General features: G+C 34.6%; 1 protein-coding gene across 2 annotated transcripts in view; it reads right to left on the bottom strand.

Moving 5' to 3' along the window:
* ANKRD31 (ankyrin repeat domain 31) overlaps positions 1-22,644 on the bottom strand; it is a 49,458-nt gene that overhangs the window by 20,233 nt on the left and 6,581 nt on the right. For both annotated transcript variants that reach the window (XM_087958269.1, XM_087958270.1), the window contains exons 4-8: positions 20,487-20,630; positions 19,853-19,995; positions 8,896-9,040; positions 3,102-3,320; positions 1,623-1,811 (exon numbers count right to left, since the gene is read on the bottom strand). In XM_087958269.1, the coding sequence (XP_087814395.1) occupies positions 1,623-1,811; positions 3,102-3,320; positions 8,896-9,040; positions 19,853-19,995; positions 20,487-20,630 (840 nt within the window). The remainder of the gene's footprint in view (positions 1-1,622; positions 1,812-3,101; positions 3,321-8,895; positions 9,041-19,852; positions 19,996-20,486; positions 20,631-22,644) is intronic.

Genomic DNA, 22,644 nt, shown 5'->3' on the forward strand with positions numbered 1-22,644 from the left:
AAGCAAAGTCAATGGGGAAACCAGATTCACTTAACAGCCATATTACTAATTTAAGAACTGCAGTGATTCACTTAACAAATGTGGCAAGAAAAGTCATAAAATCACTTAACAAAAAAAGTCAAAAAGTCACTTAACAAAATTCTCACTCAACAACATAAATTTTGGGCTCAATTGTAGTTGTAAGTTGAAGACTACCTGTATAAAGTTAGTTTACTTGATCAAGATTAGAATAAGGTATTTGCAAAGTTCTTTGAATTCTTTATAGACTTTTTGCTGATACTAGGATTGAAAAATTAATATTGTATGGATTTGCTTATAAAGGATGAGATATGGGTTGGAGAGATATCTTTAATCTTATAGGGAATGAAAAGTTCCTGAATTTGTCCATGCTTGTTGTAATGAAAGTTGGAAATCAATATTTATATATTTCTTTATCTTATTCTTTTTTTGGTTTTCCTTCTACTTTTTATTATTTCTTATCTGTCAGGTCCAAACAACCAGACCCAGACATGTAGAGTTCAAAGTAGCTACTTTAGTGTTCTCTGCCTATAATAAAGGAATCTCCCCAGCCTGGCAGCTTTCTCCTGGGAAAGACTAGATAAAGCTCTAAGGTATTCCAGAGGAGGTCTAGCTCTGACCAGAGCTAGCCCTCTTGTGTTTATGTACTGATTCCAGGCTGATCCCTCGCTTGAGCCCTCCTTCCATCTGGGATGGTTGCTCTCCCACATTATTCTTTTTTCTTTTCTTTTCTTTTTTAGTTTGCATTAAGAGCCATGGTGGCGTAGTGATTAGAATGCACTATTACAGGCAGGGGTGGGATACGACAGGGTTAACAACCGGTTTGGGATTTATGGCTTCCCTGCCCACTGTGAGCCGCGTGCCTGTCAATCGTCATTAGCACATCATTAGCACGCTGCTGCCGCCGCCGCTGCTGAGAAGCAGCCTTTGAAACAGCCTTTTCTTGTTTTTTTAACTGCAGCTGTGCCTCGTTCGGCAGCTGAAGTTGAAAAATCAGGAAATAAAGATCAGGTCACAGCCCAGGTGGGTGGGTGGGCAAAAACATCAGCAGACATAGAACCGGTTCTGTCTGCTGCTCTTCAGAGCTACCGGTTCTACAGAGGGGGACAGAACCGGTAGAAACCCACCCGCTGTCAGGGGTTCTATCCTGACCACTCAAGGTTGACACAGCCTTCTATCCTTCCGAGGTTGGTAAAATGAGGACTCCAAATTGTTGGTGCAATACGCTGACATTTGTAAACTGCTCAAACAGTGCAGTAAAGCACTATAAAACAATATATAAATCCAAGTGCTATTGCTATTAGTTTTTACTATTGTAATCAATATCTTTAATAAACATTACAGAACAAAAAGGTTACTTTTCAGTGCCATTGTAACTTTGAACAGTCTCTAAACACAGAGTAATTAATCAAAGACTATCTTTTCATTTAAATATATTGATCAAATAAATATTACAACAGAGTCCCACATTAACTAATTATACTGTTAGACATTGTTTAACTCTGATAACAGCAAAGAAAAGCAGCTGTAATTAGAAATTATTACATCATTTCTGAGCTTCAGTTTAGCAGAAAAAATTTCAACTAGTGGTTAAAATACCAGACCTGCATTATCTTTTTGATTTACACATGCTCCAGAGGCTATCAAAGATTTCACTAAAGGTAATTTTCCTTTTTTGCAAGCTAAATGCAAATGAGTTTCTCCTTTAGCATTTCTCTTATTTATTGTAGTTGCTGTAGTACTTTGCAGATGACTAATAATTGTTTTAGTCTTTTTCCTAGGTTGTGAAGAATCTGAAATAAAAGAAATAGTAAATTGTTACCAGAAGCTGTATGAGAGGTCCCCAATCTTTTTGAACTGGTAGTCATGTTTAAAATTTTGAGAGAGCTTATACAACTCTGACAAATGGTGGTCAGGAGGGAACCTCGTATTCACAAAACGTCCTTTTAACCTTTTTAACCCATCCACTAGAATACAAACCAATGAAGGCCTGCTATTTTCTTTGACCTCTATGGATGCTGCTTTCCACCAATTTATCATAATATTTTTTCAGTAAATTTTGCATGCTCTAAAAAAAGAAAAGCTGACTGAAGAATGTGTGATAATATTCTTTACATGCTGAAATAACTGCACATAGCAGATTAAGATCTTCTCTCTCATTCCAGAGTCCATAATACAAATAAATGAATTTCAGTTTCAAGAATTGAAGCATTTTCCAATTGAATATTAGAAGAAACGTCCTATTAGCAAAATACTTTGACAGTGGATTTGTTCAATTGGAAACTACGCAGCCATCAATCTGGTGTGCTTTCATTTACACACTTTACTAACAAATTAAAATATGGGGAGAACAAGAAAGTCTATCAGTTAACAAAATGGTGGGTAACATTATATTGGAAAAGGCATCACATTTAAAAAGACTTCTTCTCTAATAACTGTCTTTCAACTTTTACAATAAAATAAGGATGTATCATGGAGATGATTCTAAAATGATCACAGGTCTGGATGGGCATAAAACTGAGAAGTATTGTTCCATCAATTATCAAAGTGATAAACCATGAAGACTTTTATAAGTCAAAACTAGCACTTTCAATTGGGCTCAGAAATGAACTGGGAATCAGTCCAAGCAGGGCAGGAGTGATGTAATATGATTAAATCAACTCTTCACAATTCTTGATGCATTATTTTGCATCAGCTTTAGTTTCCAAAATGTTTTTAGTGACAACCTGATTTACAATGCATTACAGTAATCCAGATAGTAAGCAATTGAACATAGATTATTGCAGTCAAGTCTCCCAGAACAACAGCTCGAACCCAGCCTAAGTTGGTAAAAGGTGCTCTATGTCACAGAAATCATCTGAGTCTTTATTATAAATGACTGTTATAATCCTCAAGCTATGAATTTAGTCCTCCGACAAAATACAATGTCCTCCAGAAAAGCTGACTTTATTTTTGTGAACTGAGGATCATTAATAAATAGAGGTTCAAGCTAGATAAATTAATCAAGTTAAATTAATAATAGCCATGTTTTATTTAGCTTGAACATCGGTTTGTCAATTCTCATGTATTTATTTATTGCTTACCTAGGATTCGTGGTGTATGCTGTTCTTCAATTTGACTGAACTGTGTATTACTTGAAGAAACATTCTTCACATTATTGCCGGAACCCAAATTGGCATTTTGACAATTTCCATTATACTTGGTCTGGACAGTTTTTAATGCAACTGATTGGAAAGGTACATCTGATGTAAAATTTTGTTTTTCTTTCTCTTTTTCCATATTGCAACATACTTCCAGATTCTCTGTTTTCAATATTTATTAAATTAAAAAGTGAATTATTATGCTTTTCTCAAAAGAAACAATGTCTATAGAACTACTATATGGTATATTATAATGAACATAATATATTTACAAAATATTTACAAATTTTGAGATAAAACACTAGAGGATAGTTCTCTAAAAAGTAATTAAATTTTCTGTTGCCTTCCCTGAAAAGAAAAAATAATTTTGAAATATTCAGTGGCCTGTTGGAATTTAATAAAAACAAATTCTGGAATAATAATAAATTTATGGATTTAATTCTTATTTTATTGGAATCTTCCCTAAAGTATTCCTCTTATCAGTTCAGAGAAAACAGAAAAAATACATAGTAAATATGTAAAGAGACAGCCAGTTTTGTGTAGTGGTTTAGGCATCAGGCTAGAAACCAGGAGACTGTGAACTCATTTCTGCCATAGGCAGAAAGCCAACTGGGTGATCTTGAGCCACTCACTCATTTTGTTGCAGAAAAGAGGCAAATGCAAACCACTTCTGAAATCTTACCTAGAAAACTGCTAGAACTTGTCCAGGCAATTGCTGAAGACTGACTTGAAATACATATATATACTGTGTTTCTCCAACAATATGCCCCCCCCCCCATAGGAAGACCCAGCATGTTTTCTAGGCATAAAATGAAATTAAGCCCCTCCCCCCAAATTTAGGCCTATTTTAAAACATGCGAAATTGCGGGGGGAAGGCAGGGGGAACTTGCCATTAATAGCGCCCCGCGGGCAGCTACGCCTCGCCATTAGCCGCTCCTAACAGCTGATCATGGCGGAGCATGGAGGGCTCCCTTACCCCGACCAAGCGCCTTTGCTGCAGACCCGGGTCAGCAGGTGGGCGGCGTTGGCGTGGATGTCTGCCAGCAGCGTTTCAGCCGCTTCTCAGGCCTCTGTAGCTTCCACGGTTCCCACCAGTGCTGGCGCCTCTCTCGCCAGCGCCTTCTCCAACAGCGTCTGAGTCGCTCCCACTTTTCCCCCATTCCCGTAACAACAGGGAAAAAAACATTTTGAGGTACCTGGGAGCGCCGCACGCTGCGTTTTGGTTTAATCCCAAGTGGCTGGGTGGGCGTGAGAAGAGCCGAGTGAGCGTCTCTGCTGCTGCTACCCTTGGTGCTCCAGCCTCGGGCTCTGCAAGTTTCTAAAAGTCCCGGTGCACAGCCCGTTTCTGCATTCCAAGAGCCCAGGCCGAGCTGCAGCTGTTCCTCTCTTGCCAGTGCCGTCTCCAACAACAGCGGCAGCAGCGGCCGGAGCTGTGGAAGTTACGGAGGTGGCTCCCCTACCTGAGAAGTGGCTGAAACGCTCCACCATGATTGGCTGTTAGGAGTGGCTGGTGGCGAGGCATAGCTGCTGGTAGTGCGAGGGTGCATGGGGGGAGAAATTAATTCACCCCCGAAAAGACATCCTAGCCATTTTTTCGGGGCTCAAAAAAAAATAAGGCCCAGGCTTATTACATGAGAAACATGGTATATATAAAGACTTGTGAATTTTACCAATTTTGTGGGGAAAAAATCAATGAATTAGCTGTGAATTTCACTTTGCATGATGATAACCAATTCTATGTATATGACTATAAAAGGCCATGTTTGAAAATCAAGCATAAGTAGCAGTCTTCAGCATTAATCTCTAGCTAAATAAGGAACTGTGAATATGGAAGTTGCCACGTGTACAGTTTTTTTCTCCCTAATCCATAAGAACCCTCAAATAGAACAAATTTTAAATAAGAATAACTCTACCTAGCAATTCAGAGACAAGAATTGGGAAAAGGTAGAGACTGCATTTACTTCCTTTTCTCGTGCATTCTTAACCTTTTGACTAGGCAACCAGTGGAATGTCCTTTTCTGTAGAAGCCTATTTCAGTGTAATATAAGGTGTCTATTTTAATTTATGTATTTACAGGTAGCCCTTGACTAACAACTGGTTGGTTAATGACCATTCAAAGTTACAATCTCCCCGCCCCAAGCTCCCTATGGACTACTTGTATTTCAAATATATCCATGCTGCTCTTAATTTTTAAAAATCCATAGATAATTTACAGTAAACCCCCCCAAAACAGAAATCAACAAGTAACAAAACAGTAAATAAGCAAAGACACTTTATATAGATTTGAAACTCATACACTGTGTATGTATGTGTATTTATATGTAGATAAATGGGTTACCTTGAAATTTGCACCAAGACAAATTCCTTGTGTGTTCAATTACACTTGGCCAATAAAGAATTGAATTGAATTGAGTTCTATTCTATTCTGTTCTGTTCTGTTCTGTTCTATTCTATTCTAGCATATGTAAAATCAGAAGAATATTATTCTTCATCTTACTATCATTTTCTTCTCCTTTTGGACTTACCATTATATTCTCATGCATACCAAGACTGTAAAGTCTTACCATGACTTTTCATTCGAGCTGTGAATGTCAGGGCTTTCAGAAATTTCACCTCTATTAATATCCTGAGAAAATGTACTAGTTGAAGATATTTCCATGCTAATTTGAGCTGTTTGTTCATGACAAATTCCAACAGCTTTTGAGGTATTTTTATCTGAGTTTTGGGCTGCATTTAAAGTATATCGTTCTAAAAGAATTGTACATTCTGAATCTCCCACATGTGCAATTCCTTATATCAATAGAATGGTTGTACTTTATGACTGTAGTAAATTTTATTTTAAATAAAAACATTTTTCAGTTGTAAACATTCTTTCAGAGCCTGCTCGTTATCTATGTCTTTATGACAGTATATAGTCATATCTATACAAGCTAGAGAATGCATGTATTTTTCTGGTAATCTATTTTTTGTCAGTAGAGTTTTTACTTCTCCATTTCTCCAAACAAGTCAACTTTTTAACCAGTCTGAATGTTGTCATTTATAGTAGCAGCTTTAAGACAAAGAAAGTTCATATCACATGGTTCCTCTCTGCTATAACAAACCTAACATATTTGCACAAAATATGCAAATTATGCTAATTTTTTAATCAATTACAAAAGATAAAGCTTGTAATAAAGTTTAATGACATATGTGAATTCAATATATTGATTTCTATCTTTAACTGAAAGTTTTCATGACCTTTCTTTTCTGATGAGGCAGATTCCATTGGAGTTAAGTAGCCAATTATTAAATAAATAGTAATAATAATTATTATTATTACTTATAATCAAGTATCTTTCTAATTTTCATTAGCTATGTTCTTTGGTCATTTCACAAATTTACTCTGAAGTATATGGAATATTCCAAATTATTGCTTTAGTTTAAAGAAAGAGAAGATATTTACATGAATGTTAAGTGGATTTTTTTTCTGCCCCTTTCACCATTTATGCTTGTTTTGTCATCCAAAGAGAAAAAATGGTCTTTCACTACCAGAAACTTAACATCTTTAACATTGCTATATTTAATATCTTAAAAGTATCATTATTCATGGAGATGTAATTATATTGGATAGCCGATTTGTTGTAGTTGTATACTGTATCAAGATATGAATGAGGACATATTCAGCTAAGCTGGTTTTTATTTTGTGGACTAAATGTGGATAATGTGTCTTTAAGGACAACCCTACTTGAACATCATAGCAACAAAGGCATGAGCAAATACGCACAATACTGGTGATCAGCAATAGCTACAATTGGTGAACAAGATGTAATGCTGTAAAGAACTCTGGTCAGGGTGGCCATCATGCCACTGTTTCTTTGATATTATTTCCATTGACAATGCAAAAAATGGAGCAGCCATAGCACTAACTATGCAGGGCTGGTTAAGCTCACAATCCCATGGCCAAGACAGCGTTTCTCCAGAATGATGTCAGATCTTACTAGGAATAGTAGCTGAACAGTCTCCCTACCCATTGGTCACTCTTGCCATTTTGTATTCTCTGAACAGTGATAAGGGGCCATGCCTGCACTAGGAGATGGTGCTCAGCTGAGGGTTTCTAGTGAAGCATTCTACAACTAGAGGGGAAGGCAGAATTGAGAGGCAGGGTTGACCTGCCCAGTATGGCCAACAGAGCCCCCTAATGTGCAGCTTGAAGCCAGCTGCTATCAGAGAGGCCTGAAGAAAAAAAATTAGCTGACGAGTGGCAGAATTCAGCAGCCTCTTCATGTCAGCCATACTGTGCAAGGTGGACAAAAGGGGGGAGATGAGGAGAAATAGCTGGGGGGCGGGATTGAAGTAGAGACAGTTTGTACAGAATGGGAGAATGTGACCACAGGATTCTATGAGTTATAAATACAGGCTGGCTGGCAATTTTGATATTTGGCAACAGGGACACCATAACAGTTATTACCTGTTGTAAGTTTTTAAAAAATATATATTTGTATTAAAAATACAAACATACAAATGAATACTATATATATAAAAAAAGAGAGAGAAAAATGGGAAATAAAAATATAAAGAAGAAAATCTGCAGGAAGCCTCAGGAGCTGTGTATTGAAGCAACTAGTGAGCCATTCTGCTGGAGAGTGGTTGAGAAGTAGCTGTTTTGGAATTTATTTTTCAAACTGACAATAAGTCGTGCCTTTAATTTCTTAATCATTTTATGGGATTATTATCTTTACAAGCTAAAAGTGCTTCTTTCTAGTCACAGTCGAATGGAGCTGCAAGTGCATGCACAACAATTGCAGTGATGGTCGCGGCCGTGCGGCGCTCGCAGCTTCTATAGGGCCACTTGTGGCGACAGCAGTGATCACGCAATGACAGTGGTGCCAGTGGGGGATGTACATGAACATACATGTGCACACTGGCCAGCCATTCATGTGGCCCAGTGGCCAATAGGCCACAGCCTGGTAGTGGGCCATGGCCCACAGGCTGGGGATCATTGTTGTAAAGAACTTAACTACATCTTTGGAATACAAATCTGACACCAATCTTTAGCATGACAATGGTTTAAATACAATCCTCTCAGCGCAACTGAAACAAGAGCTCCAAGGAAATACACAATTCTCAAGATGGCAAGTTTGGGACTTTTTCTTCATGGATACTAACAAGGTTGAGAATTCTTTCAGAAAAATAGATTTGATAGACATTACAGAGAAGATTTTATTGTATGAAGATAACCTGAAGGGAATGACTTAAATGAGTTAATTGGAGTTAAGATGGATTTTTACAAGTCTGATATATAGTACGTAATTGAAAGAAAGCTCTAATATAGTCTTGTGCTTATAAATGAAAAATGTTTATATACACACATACACACACACTGCTTGAGTCATTCTTACAGTTTGTAAAATGTTACTGAATTATGTTCAATTGATTTTAGAAATATTTTAAAGTCTTAAAATTAATATCTTAAAATGATATTTTTAAAAATTGTCCCTTTTAAGGTTAAAGAACCTGAGACTAGTAAATTTTGTTAATATAAATGATGACAATATATTAATAAGTATAAACATAAATATATATTATTTCCCACAAAAAGAACAAAAGTAGAGATGGTTAAATTGATTGCTTTATTTAAAAAAAAATTGTTTCTATTTGGAAATCACTTTAGAACAAATCCATACTTACATTTATTTTTCAAACCTTTCTTTTTCAATTGTGTATTACAAGAGTTAACGTTATACTAGCGCTTTCCTACCTGATGCTGATCTTTTATCAGAATGAGCTATATAACTTTCCACTAGTTTCCTCATATGCTTGTCGGTAGCTTCTTCTAAGGCATTCTTTCCTCTTTCATTCTTGAACAGTGGGTCAGCTCCATACCAAAGCAATAATTCTGCCACCTAGAGGTAAATACAAATCTTATAGTGTTTTCAATAGTTTTTCTTTCCCTTTTTCATGATATAGATTTTCACTCTTAAGACTCAATTTAAAAATGTATGACAACTGAGCAGAGAAAAGCAAAAGCTTTTTTGTGCATTGTAATTTTCTACTTGTAAAGTAAGCAAGGATGATTCTGCATAAACCATTACACTGCATATTGACTAATCTGGAATAAGAGCGCTGAGCTGATATTACATTGTTTTGCTCATTGTTTGAAAATTTTCTATGGTATAATACATACTTTGAATTCAGCATCATTATTATTATACATTTAAAAGGAAAGAGAATGTTTCTGGCTAGGTTCCTAAGACAGTGATGACTTGGACTTGGCACATCAAAAATTCAGAAAATGCCTAACTTGACTCTCCTGGTGTGTCACACAACCTCCCGCTGAACAAAAGAGAAACAATTTTTTTAGGGAGATGGGTGGTTGAAAAATGTGAAAAAATAAATAAATAAAAATTATCTCCCCTGTCCATCTAGACCACCCTGAACAGTGGGACTCAGCACAGTACTGAGGCTGGGCCTGAAGTACCCGCCTGGATGAACACAAAAATGCAGTAAAAAAGCTGGAACACACTTCCTCACTAGTCCAACACATGAAAGCCACAGGTCATAGCATCAACTTCAATGGCACCAAAACCCTAGCCACTATAGAAAACCCCAGCTACAGAATCATCAGAGAAGCCATAGAGATTGAAAAAAGACCTGAAAGCATGAATAGAAGAGATGATTCCACCAGGCTGTCAATCATTTGGAAGCCTGCACTCACAAACAAAAAAATCTCCACACCACAAGCCAGGCAAACACCTGGGCACAAACAGATCCCCCCTGATACCTCCAGCTCAAACACACCCCAACCAGGCACCCAGATGAAACCCAGCTTCCTAACTAATGATAGCCATCCATTTACCCGAAGCCAAGCTGCACTAAAGGCCTCCAATAAAGTAACACAATGCTGCCAGCCAATCAAGATACAAAAAGAGCCAAAAAACAGACAGAAGATATTAGAGACACCAATCAAGCAGAACACAGCAAACTCTGAGACCAATAAACACAGACCAAGACTCCCAACCAATCAGGATGAAGAAAAAACCATTCTGGCACAGCAATAGGCTGCCCCAAATTTAAATCTTAAACCACTGTAAAAGTCTGACTCACAGACGAACACTATACAGAATATATATGATATATGGCAGATATAGATATATATATATATATATATATATATATATAATATATATATATATATAGCTTTGTTCGGGTATGTATATAAAATGGAAGATGGCTTTTATGTTTTGTTTGTATATGTTTGTCTTAAAAAAATAAAAACGTGTGTGTGTGTGTGTGTGTATACACACACACACACACACGTTTTTATTTTTTAAGACAAACATATACAAACAAAACATAAAAGCCATCTTCCATTTTATATACATACAGTGTGTCAGTTGGTTACAAATAGTTTGTGCTATCCTTTTGTAATCATTACTCCTAGTTTATATCAATTTTCACATTGTCAAACTAGCATATGTTTATATATTTATCAGTTATTAATCATCCATGACTAAACTGTTTATTCCATCATTTTATACAAGATATTCCAAATTCTGTTTCAAAATTTAGATTATACTTTCATCCAATGGTTATATATGTTTATATTGTATTTTATATCAATCTTTTAAACTTCTATTACAAAATTATCTAGTCTATTACATTACCATGTCTTTTTATCCAACCATTGATAAAACAAATCCCATATCATATAAAATTGTTTATCTTCTTGTTCTCTAATTTCAAATGTCAATTTGCTCATTTTAGCACAGTCCATAATTTTCTTAATAACTTCCTCCTGCATAGGTATTTTATCATTTTTCCAATTCTTAGCAAATACAATTCTAGCTGCTGTTAAAACATTTACAATCAAATATTTCAACTCTTTGTTGTATATTTCCGGTATAATTCCCAACAAAAAGATCTCTGGTTTAAAGTCTATGTTGTTTTATCATTTTTTTCCAACCATGTGTGGATTTTAGTACAATATTTCTTTGCATCCGAGCATGTCCACCACATATGGTAATATGAACCAGGTATCTGATGACATTTCCAACATTTATCTGATTTATTCTTAAACATTCTCGTGAGTCTCGTCGGGGATAGATGCCAACTGTAAAACATACAAATTTTCTTTATATGCAGTTGACATTGTCATTTTATAATTTTGAGACCACAATTTTTGCCATTTTTCTAAATCAATCCCGTATCCAAAATTTTAGCATAAATACCTTGTTTTAATATCTTTGTCAAATTTAGATTGTATTTGCAAATATGAAAACCAGGTCATTTTTACACCTTTTTCTTCCAACTCTTGCATAGATTTAAGTTCACCCTTTTCATTCAATATCTCACCATATCTGTTTGTTCCTTTTTATATATTATTGGATAAGAAAAAGCTTCAATAGTAGATATCTATAATGGAATTTTTAAATAGTGTTGTCTTTTTATCTTCTTCCAATTCAAAAACAATGCCTCTCGAATGTAATGTCTTCTAAAATACCCCTGTGTTTTAGTTCCCTTGTACCAAAGGAAAGCATGCCATCCCAACAGCAAGTCATACCCTTCTAAAGTCAATAGTCTACTGCTTCTTTTTTTTTTGAAATTTTTATTTGGCTTTTCACACAAACAAAATACAAATAAAACATCTTTTTTGAAAATAGCACGGTCCCAGGTTATCACTTCTTCATACAGACACAAAACTCTTCATGCTCATTTTTATATTCTATTCCATATCTTATTACCATTTTATATTTTCTACATAATTTTTCCCCTCTTTTAATTTTCTCAACTTTGTTTTAATTATCTCAATTCAAATCATTATATTTATACTCCTTCAGTGTGCTACATCTTGGTGTAATTTATATCCCTAAATACTTAACCTTGTTTGTGACCTGTATTTCTAAAATTTCTTCCAGCTCTTTCTTTCGTCTTACTAACATATTCTTTGTTAATATCTTTGTTTTATCTTTATTTATTTTCAAACCTGCTACTTTTCCATGTTCTTCTATTTTTTCTATTAGTTTAGGTGCTGTTTCCAATGGATCTTCTAATATAAATACCAGGTCATCTGCAAAGGCTTGCAATTTATACTCTTCCTTTTTGATTTTCATTCCTTTCATTTCTTTTTCTTCTCTAATGTTCCTATTCAACACTTCCAATGTTAACACAAACAGCAGAGGCGACAGCGGACAACCTTGCCTTGTACCTTTTCTTATATCTATAGATTCTGTTAGTTCTCCATTTACCATAAGCTTTGCAGTTTGTTCATGGTATATCGTTTCAATGGCTTAGATAATTTTTTTACCAAAGCCCATTTGCATCAATTAAAATAAAATGAATTGCCAGCTCACATTGTCAAAGGCTTTTTATGCATCTAGGAACATCAAGGCCATTTGCTTTTCAGGATGCACCTCATAGTATTCCGGAATATCCAGAATAATTCTCACATTATCTTTGATTTGTCTCTTTGGCAGAAATCCATTTTGATCAATATGGATAAAGCTATTTAAATATCTTTTTAGTCTTTCTGCCAAAGTTGAAGCAAAGATTTTATAGTCTGAATTTAATAGGGATATGGGTCTATAATTTTTAACTTGCTGCAGGTTTGTATCCTCCTTCGGTATAAGTATAATATATGCTTCTGTCCATGTTTTGGGTATTCTTTTCTTTAGCATAACTTCGTTCATGACTTCTAACAGGTGAAGATTCAATATTTCCTGAAAAGTCTTGTAAAATTCCACTGACAAACCATCTGGACCTGGTGCTTTTCCAACATTCTGCTTTTTTAAGGCTTTTATTAATTCCATCATCATTATATTCCTTTCTAGCATTGTTTCAATGTCTTTAGGTATATGGGGTAAGTTTGCTTTCTGTAAATATTGTTTAACTTTTTCTTCTTGAATATTCTCTTGAAAATACAATTTCCCATAGTAATCTTGTATAATTTTTTTCTTCTCCTCATTTCCATAACATGTATGTCCTTCTTCATTTATTAGTTGGCTAATTCTTCTTGATTCTCTCTCCTTTCTCAATTTATAGGCTAGCCATCTGCCTGGTTTATTTGCATCTTCAAAGTAATTCTGTTTAGCATTTTTAATTAATTTTTTGTGCTAGTTCCTCTTTTTCCATTAGTCCCATTTTATGTTTAATTATTTTATTTTTAATGTCTTTTTTTGCGGGAACTTCTGTAGATTTTTTTCCAATCTTTTATAATCATCCTCCAATGTTTTGAAAGTCTTTTTCTGTTTTATATTTCTTTTCCTTGTATAGTCTATTATCAAGCCTCTTGTGTAGGCCTTCATCGTGTCCCAGAGATTCTGTAAAGATGTATCCTCTTTTCTATTTTCTTTTAAAAAGAAAGCAAGTTCTTTCTCTATTTTCTGTTTAAAATCTTTTTCTTTTAATATTGTGTTATTTAGAGTCCATCTAGATCTCCTCTTATATCTTTTACAAATAACTGTCACAGGATTATGGTCTGCCCAGGTGCTTGTTTCTATTTCAATCTCTCGTATATTAGCCAGTAATTCTGCTGACTTTCATATCATGTCTATTCTAGACCATGATGCATACCTGTTTGAATAAAAAGTGTATTGCTTGCTTTCCACATTTCTCTCTCTCCATGCATCTTTTAAGTTAAATTCTTCTATTATTCGAAAGAAAGATTTTGGTAGTATCTCTCTAGCTTTCTTTGTTAATTTCTGTGTTTTATAGTCCAATCGATCATTAATTATTCCATTAAGATTTCCCATCATACAAATATTAACATAATCCTGTTCAATTATTTTCATATGTAATTTCCTGTAAAATTCTTCTTGATTATCATTCGGAGCATAAATTGCAATTAAAAGTGTTTTAACATTATTGTCCATTATTTCCACCATTAAAATCCTTCTGTCGTCATCTGTGTAAATTAGTTCTGCCAAGATTGCATCTTTAATGTACAATACCACACACCCCTTTTTAGATTGTGCCAGCAATGTAAATAATTTCCCTATATTTTTTTTGTTTCAATATATATTCATGTTGTTTTTTGATATGTACTTCTTGTAAGCAAATTAATTTTAATTTCTCTAGTTTGTGAAATACTTTCCTTCTTTTAGTAGCCAAATTAAGTCCATTTATGTTAATCGTAATCAATTTTCTTTCATCCATGTTAGGCTTTGTGGGGGGGGGGGGTTATTGCTCTAGTAGGTCTTAATTCTCGTTGCTCTCTGGGTTCACTACCTACTGCACCTTCCTCTTTTTCTTTTTCAATTACTGCTATATACTCCTCCTGGAATTCAATTAATGACTCTTCCTTTCTTGCTTCTTCCTCCTTTCCTCTAAGATATTCTAAGTAGAATAACTCAGCTTTTTCAACTGTGTCAATTCTGTGTCTTTGTTCCTGCCAGGTGAACAAAAGTCCTTCTGGCATCAACCATCTGTAGTCTACTCTTCTTTTAAGTAACTCTTTGGTCAAAAATAAGTATTCTCTTCTCATCTCTCTTACTCTTCTTGGTACCTGTTCAAGCACCACAATTTGTCTTTATACTTTAATGTTTTCTCTCTTGCTACCTGCAGTATCTGTGTCTTGATGATCTTTTTAGTAAATCTGATATGGAGTTCTCTTGGTAGTCTGTTTCTCATTGCATATCTTGTATAGATCTGGAAGATTTCATTCATCCCATCCATCATTTTCTCTTTGGTTATCTCTAACGCTGCTGCCGGTATTTATGTCATTATTTCAGCAAGATTTTCACCTTTTCCTTCTTCTACATTTTGAAATCTTAAGTAGAATTCTGATCTATCAATTTCCCATCCTAATGGTTCACACCTGCCCTTCTCAACATCGCTCAATCAAGTATCAATATCTCCAATTTTCTTATCCCTTTGTATACCTTCTTCAATTTTTTTAAATCTGTCTTCATATTTCATTATCATCTGTTGAATATTTTCTGCTTTCTCCTCTGACTTTTCAGTTCTTTGCTCGATATTCTCCATTCTCTTTTCAATCTTTGGAATTCCTTGCATAATCATTTGTAATGTCACCTCCTTCTCTTTCTCCTGTTGTAGGATTGTCTGTATTGACCGTTGTCCTCCAGATGGTGAAGAGGCTATTGGTATTGAGGAAGCTGGGGCTGTTGTCTTTCTGCTCATCTTGTAGTAGTTATCTGTAAAGAAAGAAAGAGAAAAAAGAGAAAAGGAAAAAGGAAAAAGAAAAAAAAAGAGCAGGACTTCTGGTTTGGGTTTCTTCAGCAACAGACCAAAATCCGCGATCGTGGGCGGTTTCAATCTGTGCTCACCGCTGGAGCGCCCCAATCCTTTGGATTCGGGGCTGAAGCCACCCCGTAGAGGTGGTGAAGAGGGGGGGGGAAAGCTAGCTGAGTGGAGGGGAGCCGCATCTCTCCTCCTTGGCTGGTCTAAACTCCCTTTCCCGAAGGCGGTTGCAGCGGTGGTCAGAAATGGCCACCTCAAAGAAGAACCCGACTGGATAAGATTGTGCAGAAGGAAGACAAAGAGGAAAGCAGGACAGACCGGGCTAAACAACAGAGAACATCTAAGCAAGGTACCCTGAATCTAAAAGTACTTAGAGGGATACTTCTGAAAGAAGACTTTTAAGCGGCGAAGGAGAGAGAAAAGGAGGTTAAAAACCCTTTTTTACCTTTATATTGACAATTGCAAATGGTATGGAAAGAAATCTATATTAATTTATTTTGACACTAATAGGCAACTTTAAGCTGAAATTTAAGTGTCAAAGGAGAATAAAGATTTTTTCTTTGGTCATTTTAAAGCCCTAAAAAGTAGAAAAGTGGAGGCAAAAGAGTGGAACTTGGAATAATGAAAAAATGGAGTACCACCTGGAAAAATAAAGATTAACAGCGAAACTTTGAAAAGCCTCCCAAGAATACTTTGTAACTGAAACCTTATTAAAAGATATAGAAATCCACGGAAAGGAAAAGTAAAGGAAAGAAACAAGAAGGAACAGTCTGGGATCATTTGGTGATATAAAAAAAAAAGTTTTTGGCATTGGTTTTTTCTTTCTTTTTCTGTTTTTACTTAAAGTCAATCAGGTGGTTGTTCAAAAGTGTTTAAAGCATTACTCCTGGAGGAATTGAAGATGAGTCTTAAAAAACAGAAAGATGCAGAAAGGGGAGGAAGATCCTTTGGCTTCGTATTTGAATTTCTTGAAATGGAGATCCTGAACTATGAAAAGCAAAAGGAAAAGCTTCAAGAGCAAGAAGAAGGGCGGGACAAAGAAGAAGCCATTTTCGATGATCAAATAATGCAAAGCGTGGTAATAAGGGGAAAAAGGGGGAAAGGAATTAAAAGTTTGAGATCAAAGGGAACTGCCAAAAAGAAAAATAGCCTGAAAAGGAAGTATAACAACAAGAAGAAGCAGAAAAGAAAACCACAGAAGAGAAAATTAGAGAGAGAAGGGTATAAAAAAAGGGATGAGAAAAGGGGGGGGAGATAGAAAGGGAAAGAACTCATGAGGGACAAAAACAGGAAAAAAGAAAAAGGGGAAACGTACTAGGATTAAAGGTCAGCTAGAAAACACAGAGACAATGGCTAAATTAAGTTAAAAGTGAGGATTCTGCAAAGATACAAAAGGTAGTGTTGTGACAGTAGAATACTGTAATGAGTTAGAAATGAAATAAGTAAATAATCTATGAGATAAAATTGTATTGTTATGTAATGGTATGTTTATTTATAGTTAATGCAATAATAAAGAAGAGAGGGAAACATTGTAATTGTTTCTAAAGATTGATAAAATATTGAAAAGAAATGTGAAAGATTTACAAGGAAATTTATACCAGTTACTAAAATGAATTTGAATAATTATTTTGCTTATTAATAGTAAATAACTTATAAGATAAAATTGTATGACTATTCAATGGTATGCTTATTAACGGTTAAGTAATAATGAAGAAGGGAGGGAAACATTTCAACTGTTCTCAAAGATTGATAAATATTGAAAAGAAACGTGAAAGATTTACAAGGCTCATACCAGTACCAGAATGAATTTGAATAATTATTTTTTTCACTAATGTTTATATACATATATTGTCTTTGCTATGTTTTTAGAACTTTTCTTTTTACATTTTTAAGGGGAAGTACCAAGCAGAGTCTGAATGATTAGATTTACATGATATAAAATAGATATTTGAAATTTGAATGTTATAATTTTAGAATGCTTAAATTTAATGTTTAATGAAATTTCATATGATAAAAACAATAAGACTTAAAGGTGTTGCACTCCGATTGGCAATTATAGAGGAAATTTTGCTTTTTAAGAATGTTGGAAGAGAACATAATGAAATTGTAAACAAGACAGACGAAAGTATAAGTATAATGAATAAAAAGATATAGAAATTTAGGTAAAATAAATACAATTAAATAAGAAGAAAATGAGATAATCATGAAAGAAAATTAAGAGAAATAAAAGGAGAAATAGCGAGAAGTTGGAAAAAGAGTAATAAGATATGAAGTTGAATATATAAGATGAATATGCATATGAAATTGTGTCTGTATGGAAATGTGATAACCTGGAACCATGCTGTACTCAAATAAGATGTTTTATTTGTTTTGTTAAAACTCAATAAAACTTTATTTAAAGAAAAAAGAAAAAAAAGAGCACAGGCAGGCAATTGCCACTCCAAAAAAATAAAAAGAGAAAAAAAAATCTTCAGGCACTTGTATATCTTAATCCAATTATTTCTCTTAGTAAGAAGAAGAAAAGGAAGAGAGCAAAAAGAATAAAAAATTTACATTCTAGTTCCTGGAGTAAAAGGTTGAAATCCAAATATAAAAATCCAACTGGAGGGGGAGTAAAAAAGGAAGTGAAAAATAACAAACAGTTCTAATGTAAAGCCAGTCACTGCCACTAAGTATCCAAGGCTCTTTAATAAGTCAACTCAGTTTTAGATCCAGTATTTTCAAGGTCACTTCAATCTTCTTTCTTTCAACTTCAACTCCAGACTCTAGTTATCAATAGTTTCACAGATGGGCACCTGCGTAAACAATCTGCCATGCTCATCCCACTATCTTTTCCAGTGCAAAGCTCAGAGTCCTTGAGTATAGCACAAATACATAAACAAATAGAAGAAAAAAGAAACAATATATCCAAGCCTCTAGATGGCAGTGCTACTTTTTTTTCAGTTCCCATTTGAGTGAAAAATAGTGTCAGCATGGTAAACCTCATTAATGAAGAACTGAGTTATATTATTCAGTTGACACCTTTTCCAAGCCTTCAGTTCTATGAACAAAAGATGACAGAAGCAGCTGCAGGTGAAAACACTGAATAGGAAAAATATCCTACCAAGAAACCCATGAAAACGAAGTTATCCTAACCTTGAATCTGCAGACAGAACATGATAAATTATTGTGTTTTATTTTATAGCTTTATGATGTGGTAAATATCCATATGGCATCTTAACCATTGTCATTATATTAAAAAAAGAGCTGTCCAGAAGAAAAGTATCAAATATATCCAAGTCTGCCTAGAAGATAACTCATTAAGTGAAGTAGGTAGATTTAGAATTCAATCCTGAAATATATTCAGGATTGAATATATATTTAGGGGCATAGCAAATGAAAAACACTTACTTTATAAAAGAGATGTGATAAGTACTGCCTTTTGACTGCTTTGCAATACTTTTGCAAAACATTAAAAATCAAAGGTTGAGTTGTATCATTAATACTATATGTAAAAAGTCAAGTACAAGCATGTAGGGACCAGGCAAGATGAGAACAATGAATTACTTTAGGATTAACTAGTGACTAGTAGTCACTAGCAATGAGTAGTGAGAAGAATTAATCATTTTTAGAAGAAAATCACTTTATAAATCAGTAAGTCAGATGATTAATAAGAAAACTGTTCAGAATGTCCACATTTATGGAATATGTATCTACATACATATTTTAATTAACTGTCAAGTAACTAGAAGTAGATTAAAGCAAAATTTGCTAAATATTTGGAGGCAAAAAAAAAAGGCATGCTCAGGAATACAGATTTGGAAATGTTACAGTGCCCCCTGCTGAATAGTCACTCTCATATAGGAAAGGAATACATTGCAATAGAACTTGTAACAAGTCTTGGAGCAGATGTATGTACTGCACAAGAGAACTTAGGCTTCCTGCATTATCATGGAGCTTCAGGGTGGCTGAATTATTTCCGTATTATTCCCAAAATTGGTGCAAAGAATAATTCAAAACTGAAGAAAATGAAGCTTCTTTATAGTATTAGACAGTCATAACTAATCTAGCTAGTATCGCTTAGCAACATATTTTACAGACTCAACCTAGTTGATAGTTGAAGAGATGATTTCTTCTTCAGTTAGGATACTGCAATCACAGACAGAAGATACATGGCATTTCCTTTCTTCGCTTTACAACACAACCTCTAATCTCACTGAATAAAGATCATTAAGACATCTATTACTTGGACCAAAACACAGTCCATTTCCATAATATAATGCAGCAGCCACAGAGACATCACTGTGTGCTGCATTCTCACTTAGTACAATAGGCAAGCCTAGAAAATGATGTATTTTTAAGTTCCTGCAAATTAAAAGCTGAATCCTATGGCAGAGAGAAATATATGTTTACTGGGAATATAAACTCAACTTATGTTAGTTTTTAATTACTGTAAGCATAGGTAAGGAAACATGCAATGTGACGTGCCGAAGCATCATGCAAAACATTTTATAGAATACTTTCAGGGATAGAAGTTATACCTTGTAGTGACCTTCTTTAACAGCATCGTGTAATGGTGTTACATGCTCATATCCTTTACAATTAACATCAGCTCCTGCTTTTAAAAGTTCATTTGATATTTCAAACCAACCGGCCAAACTGGACTCATGTAACGGAGTCCAACCTATAGAAGTGAAAAATACATTATTATTTTTTCTAAGTGGACCAAAGTCATTATTGTATAATTATTTTCTACAGACTTACTTTCCATTTCAATACAATTTATATACTAAATTCCCATCAATTTCAAAAAAAGTCTGTTTAACATTAGACTCATGTAAGTATTGTTATGAAGATCAAGTTTTACTCAGCCATTCAACTTGTTCATTCTTTTTTTAAAAAAAGCAAGATACTCCCATTTATTCCAAAATACGTCAGAATGTATTATAGGGAGAAAACAATCTGCTTGTTTGTCTATCTATATTCTGTTTTCTCTTATAGTAACGTTTAAAGTCTTGCATGAAAGTTACATCTAAAGAAACTATCATTCCAGTTTGAAGCTGAACACTAGTTTCACTGGACAAAATAAAATCATAAAAAATGTGAACTTTCAGTTTAATAATACTGATTCTGTAATTTTTATAAAACTAAATTTATGTTGGATATTGTACTTACCTGCATAGTCCTGGGCATTAACATTTGCACCAGCTTTTATCATTGCACACACACCATCTAAGTCATCTTCTGTAGCAGCTCTATGCAACAATGTCTGACCAAAAGCATCTCTTCTGTTGATTACAGACAATGAAGTGTAATTACCTGAGGAATCATTGGAGTAATAATTAAAAATAGTCTGCTTTCCTGAGAAGTAAAATAAAATTGGAACAAATGAAAATGTTTTAATGGCATTAAATGGCATGAATTATAACATGTGTTTTTGTTTTAGTAATGTGTAAAGATGTAACAGTTCTCCTGCTTCTAATTTGTTATGCAAACTGTAACAAGAAATGTAATTGACATTTTACATTTGCATACATGGTTAAGTAGCACAACTCATGTCTCTCAGTAGAGATTGTTGTACTTCCAAACAAAACTTTTATTATGCACTCACCTTGCCTTCTTAATACATTTTAAAGGAGAAACAAACAAAATGGTTTTCTATTTGCAACCTGCCATATTTTTCATGATTTTATATTTTGTTTCCAAAACATCTTATGGAAGAACTCTATTGGATAACATCAAGAGTTACTGACTTTCCATCTGTAAGGAATTAAAACTATTTACTTGATTACTTGTCACAGAGTAGTTATTAATACATAAAGTTATATATGTAGAGTTGTAATTGCAGGAAAGTCATTATCTTGATGGCAAACCTCAGATAAGGACAAAAGCAAATACAACTCAGGCAAACAAAATCACTAATGCAAAGAAGGATTAGAGAGAGGAAGTAAACATGTGTTAGACTTTAACTAGAGATAATTAATTGTGTTAATTACTATGCTAAACAGCAACAAAAGTTGAGCAACAACCAAAGTTAACCAATGTTAGAGGATTACTAAAAATGTGTATAAATACAAGACTAGACTCCAATAAAGTCATCATGATTCATTTGATCATGATCAAACACCTCGACTGCCTCGTCATTACAACATATATATAGTAGTATATAAGGTTAAAAGGACATATATTAAATAAAGCATCAACTGATGTTATTCATATATCTGATAATATGCTAAGTGAAGCCTACAAAAGAACAGAGGAATATGGTGGTTGAGATGAAAAAACTTTTGTTAATGCTGTGTTTTTAACTCCCCAAAGAAATGTATCCCTGAAGATGAATGGGACAACTTGCCACAGTCAATTTGCCACAGGACAACTCACCACAGTCAACTCACTATGGAACAATTTAACAATTCAATTTAATTATTTAAAATAAATTAAAAAAATATCTTAATATTTGCCATATGACAATTTACCATTCAGATTTGAGGGGAAACAATTTGAAAATGATTATAGATATCTCCGTGCTTCGCTACGAAAGTATGTGGTTGGGCTTAGCTTTGAGGGAGGAAAATTAGGGGAAAAATTCTGCCTCTGCGTACCAGCATCCATCATTATCCATCTGGCTAGAGTTGAGGGCTGTTTGGAAACTGAAACAGTATTTGCTGTGTGAGCAAGGAGACAGCAAGGAGACTGGGCATGGCTTAGCTCAACTGTTCTGTACTAAAGCTGCTTGGTTCTGTGAAACTAAAACTGAAACTGAAACTCCTCTCCTCTGCTTGTGTTTTGCATTTAGAACAGATTTCTTTTCAGGTGGGGAAGGGGAGTAGAACTCCTTAGCATCAGAACGTGTTAATAATAATATACGAAATACTAATGCTCTGATGGTCATTTCGAAAAATTTCTTTCTTAGTGAGCACCTAGAAGCCAAGAGGAACATACATGCCAAATTTCAAGTTTATAGGCTTTATAGTTTTGGAGATTTTGTGATGATGAGTGAGTGGTATTTCGATATATATATATATGTTGTGGCTCCGGGTCTGGATTCAGCTCCTGTGGAAGATCTGAGTTCAAGTGAGGAGGACATGGCAGAACAATATGAGCCGGCATTGCTCAGTGATGGGAATAGTAACCAGGATGAGGAGATGGATGTGACAAAGGAAGACAGACCAGAAGTATTGGAATTGTCAGGACCTTTGACCTCCTCTGGTTCCTTATCTGATCAACAGCCGGGAATGGCTGACAGGGAAGTTTTGAGAGAGTCTTCTAGTGGAGATGAGAACTTGGAAGACTTATGGTTAAACGTCAGAAACAGACGACGTTTGAGGAGGCA

This window comes from Notechis scutatus, chromosome 2, assembly GCF_049901735.1.
Source record: "Notechis scutatus isolate UNSWTSFEM ecotype Mainland chromosome 2, rNotScu1.2, whole genome shotgun sequence".
Classification (NCBI taxonomy): domain Eukaryota; kingdom Metazoa; phylum Chordata; class Lepidosauria; order Squamata; family Elapidae; genus Notechis; species Notechis scutatus.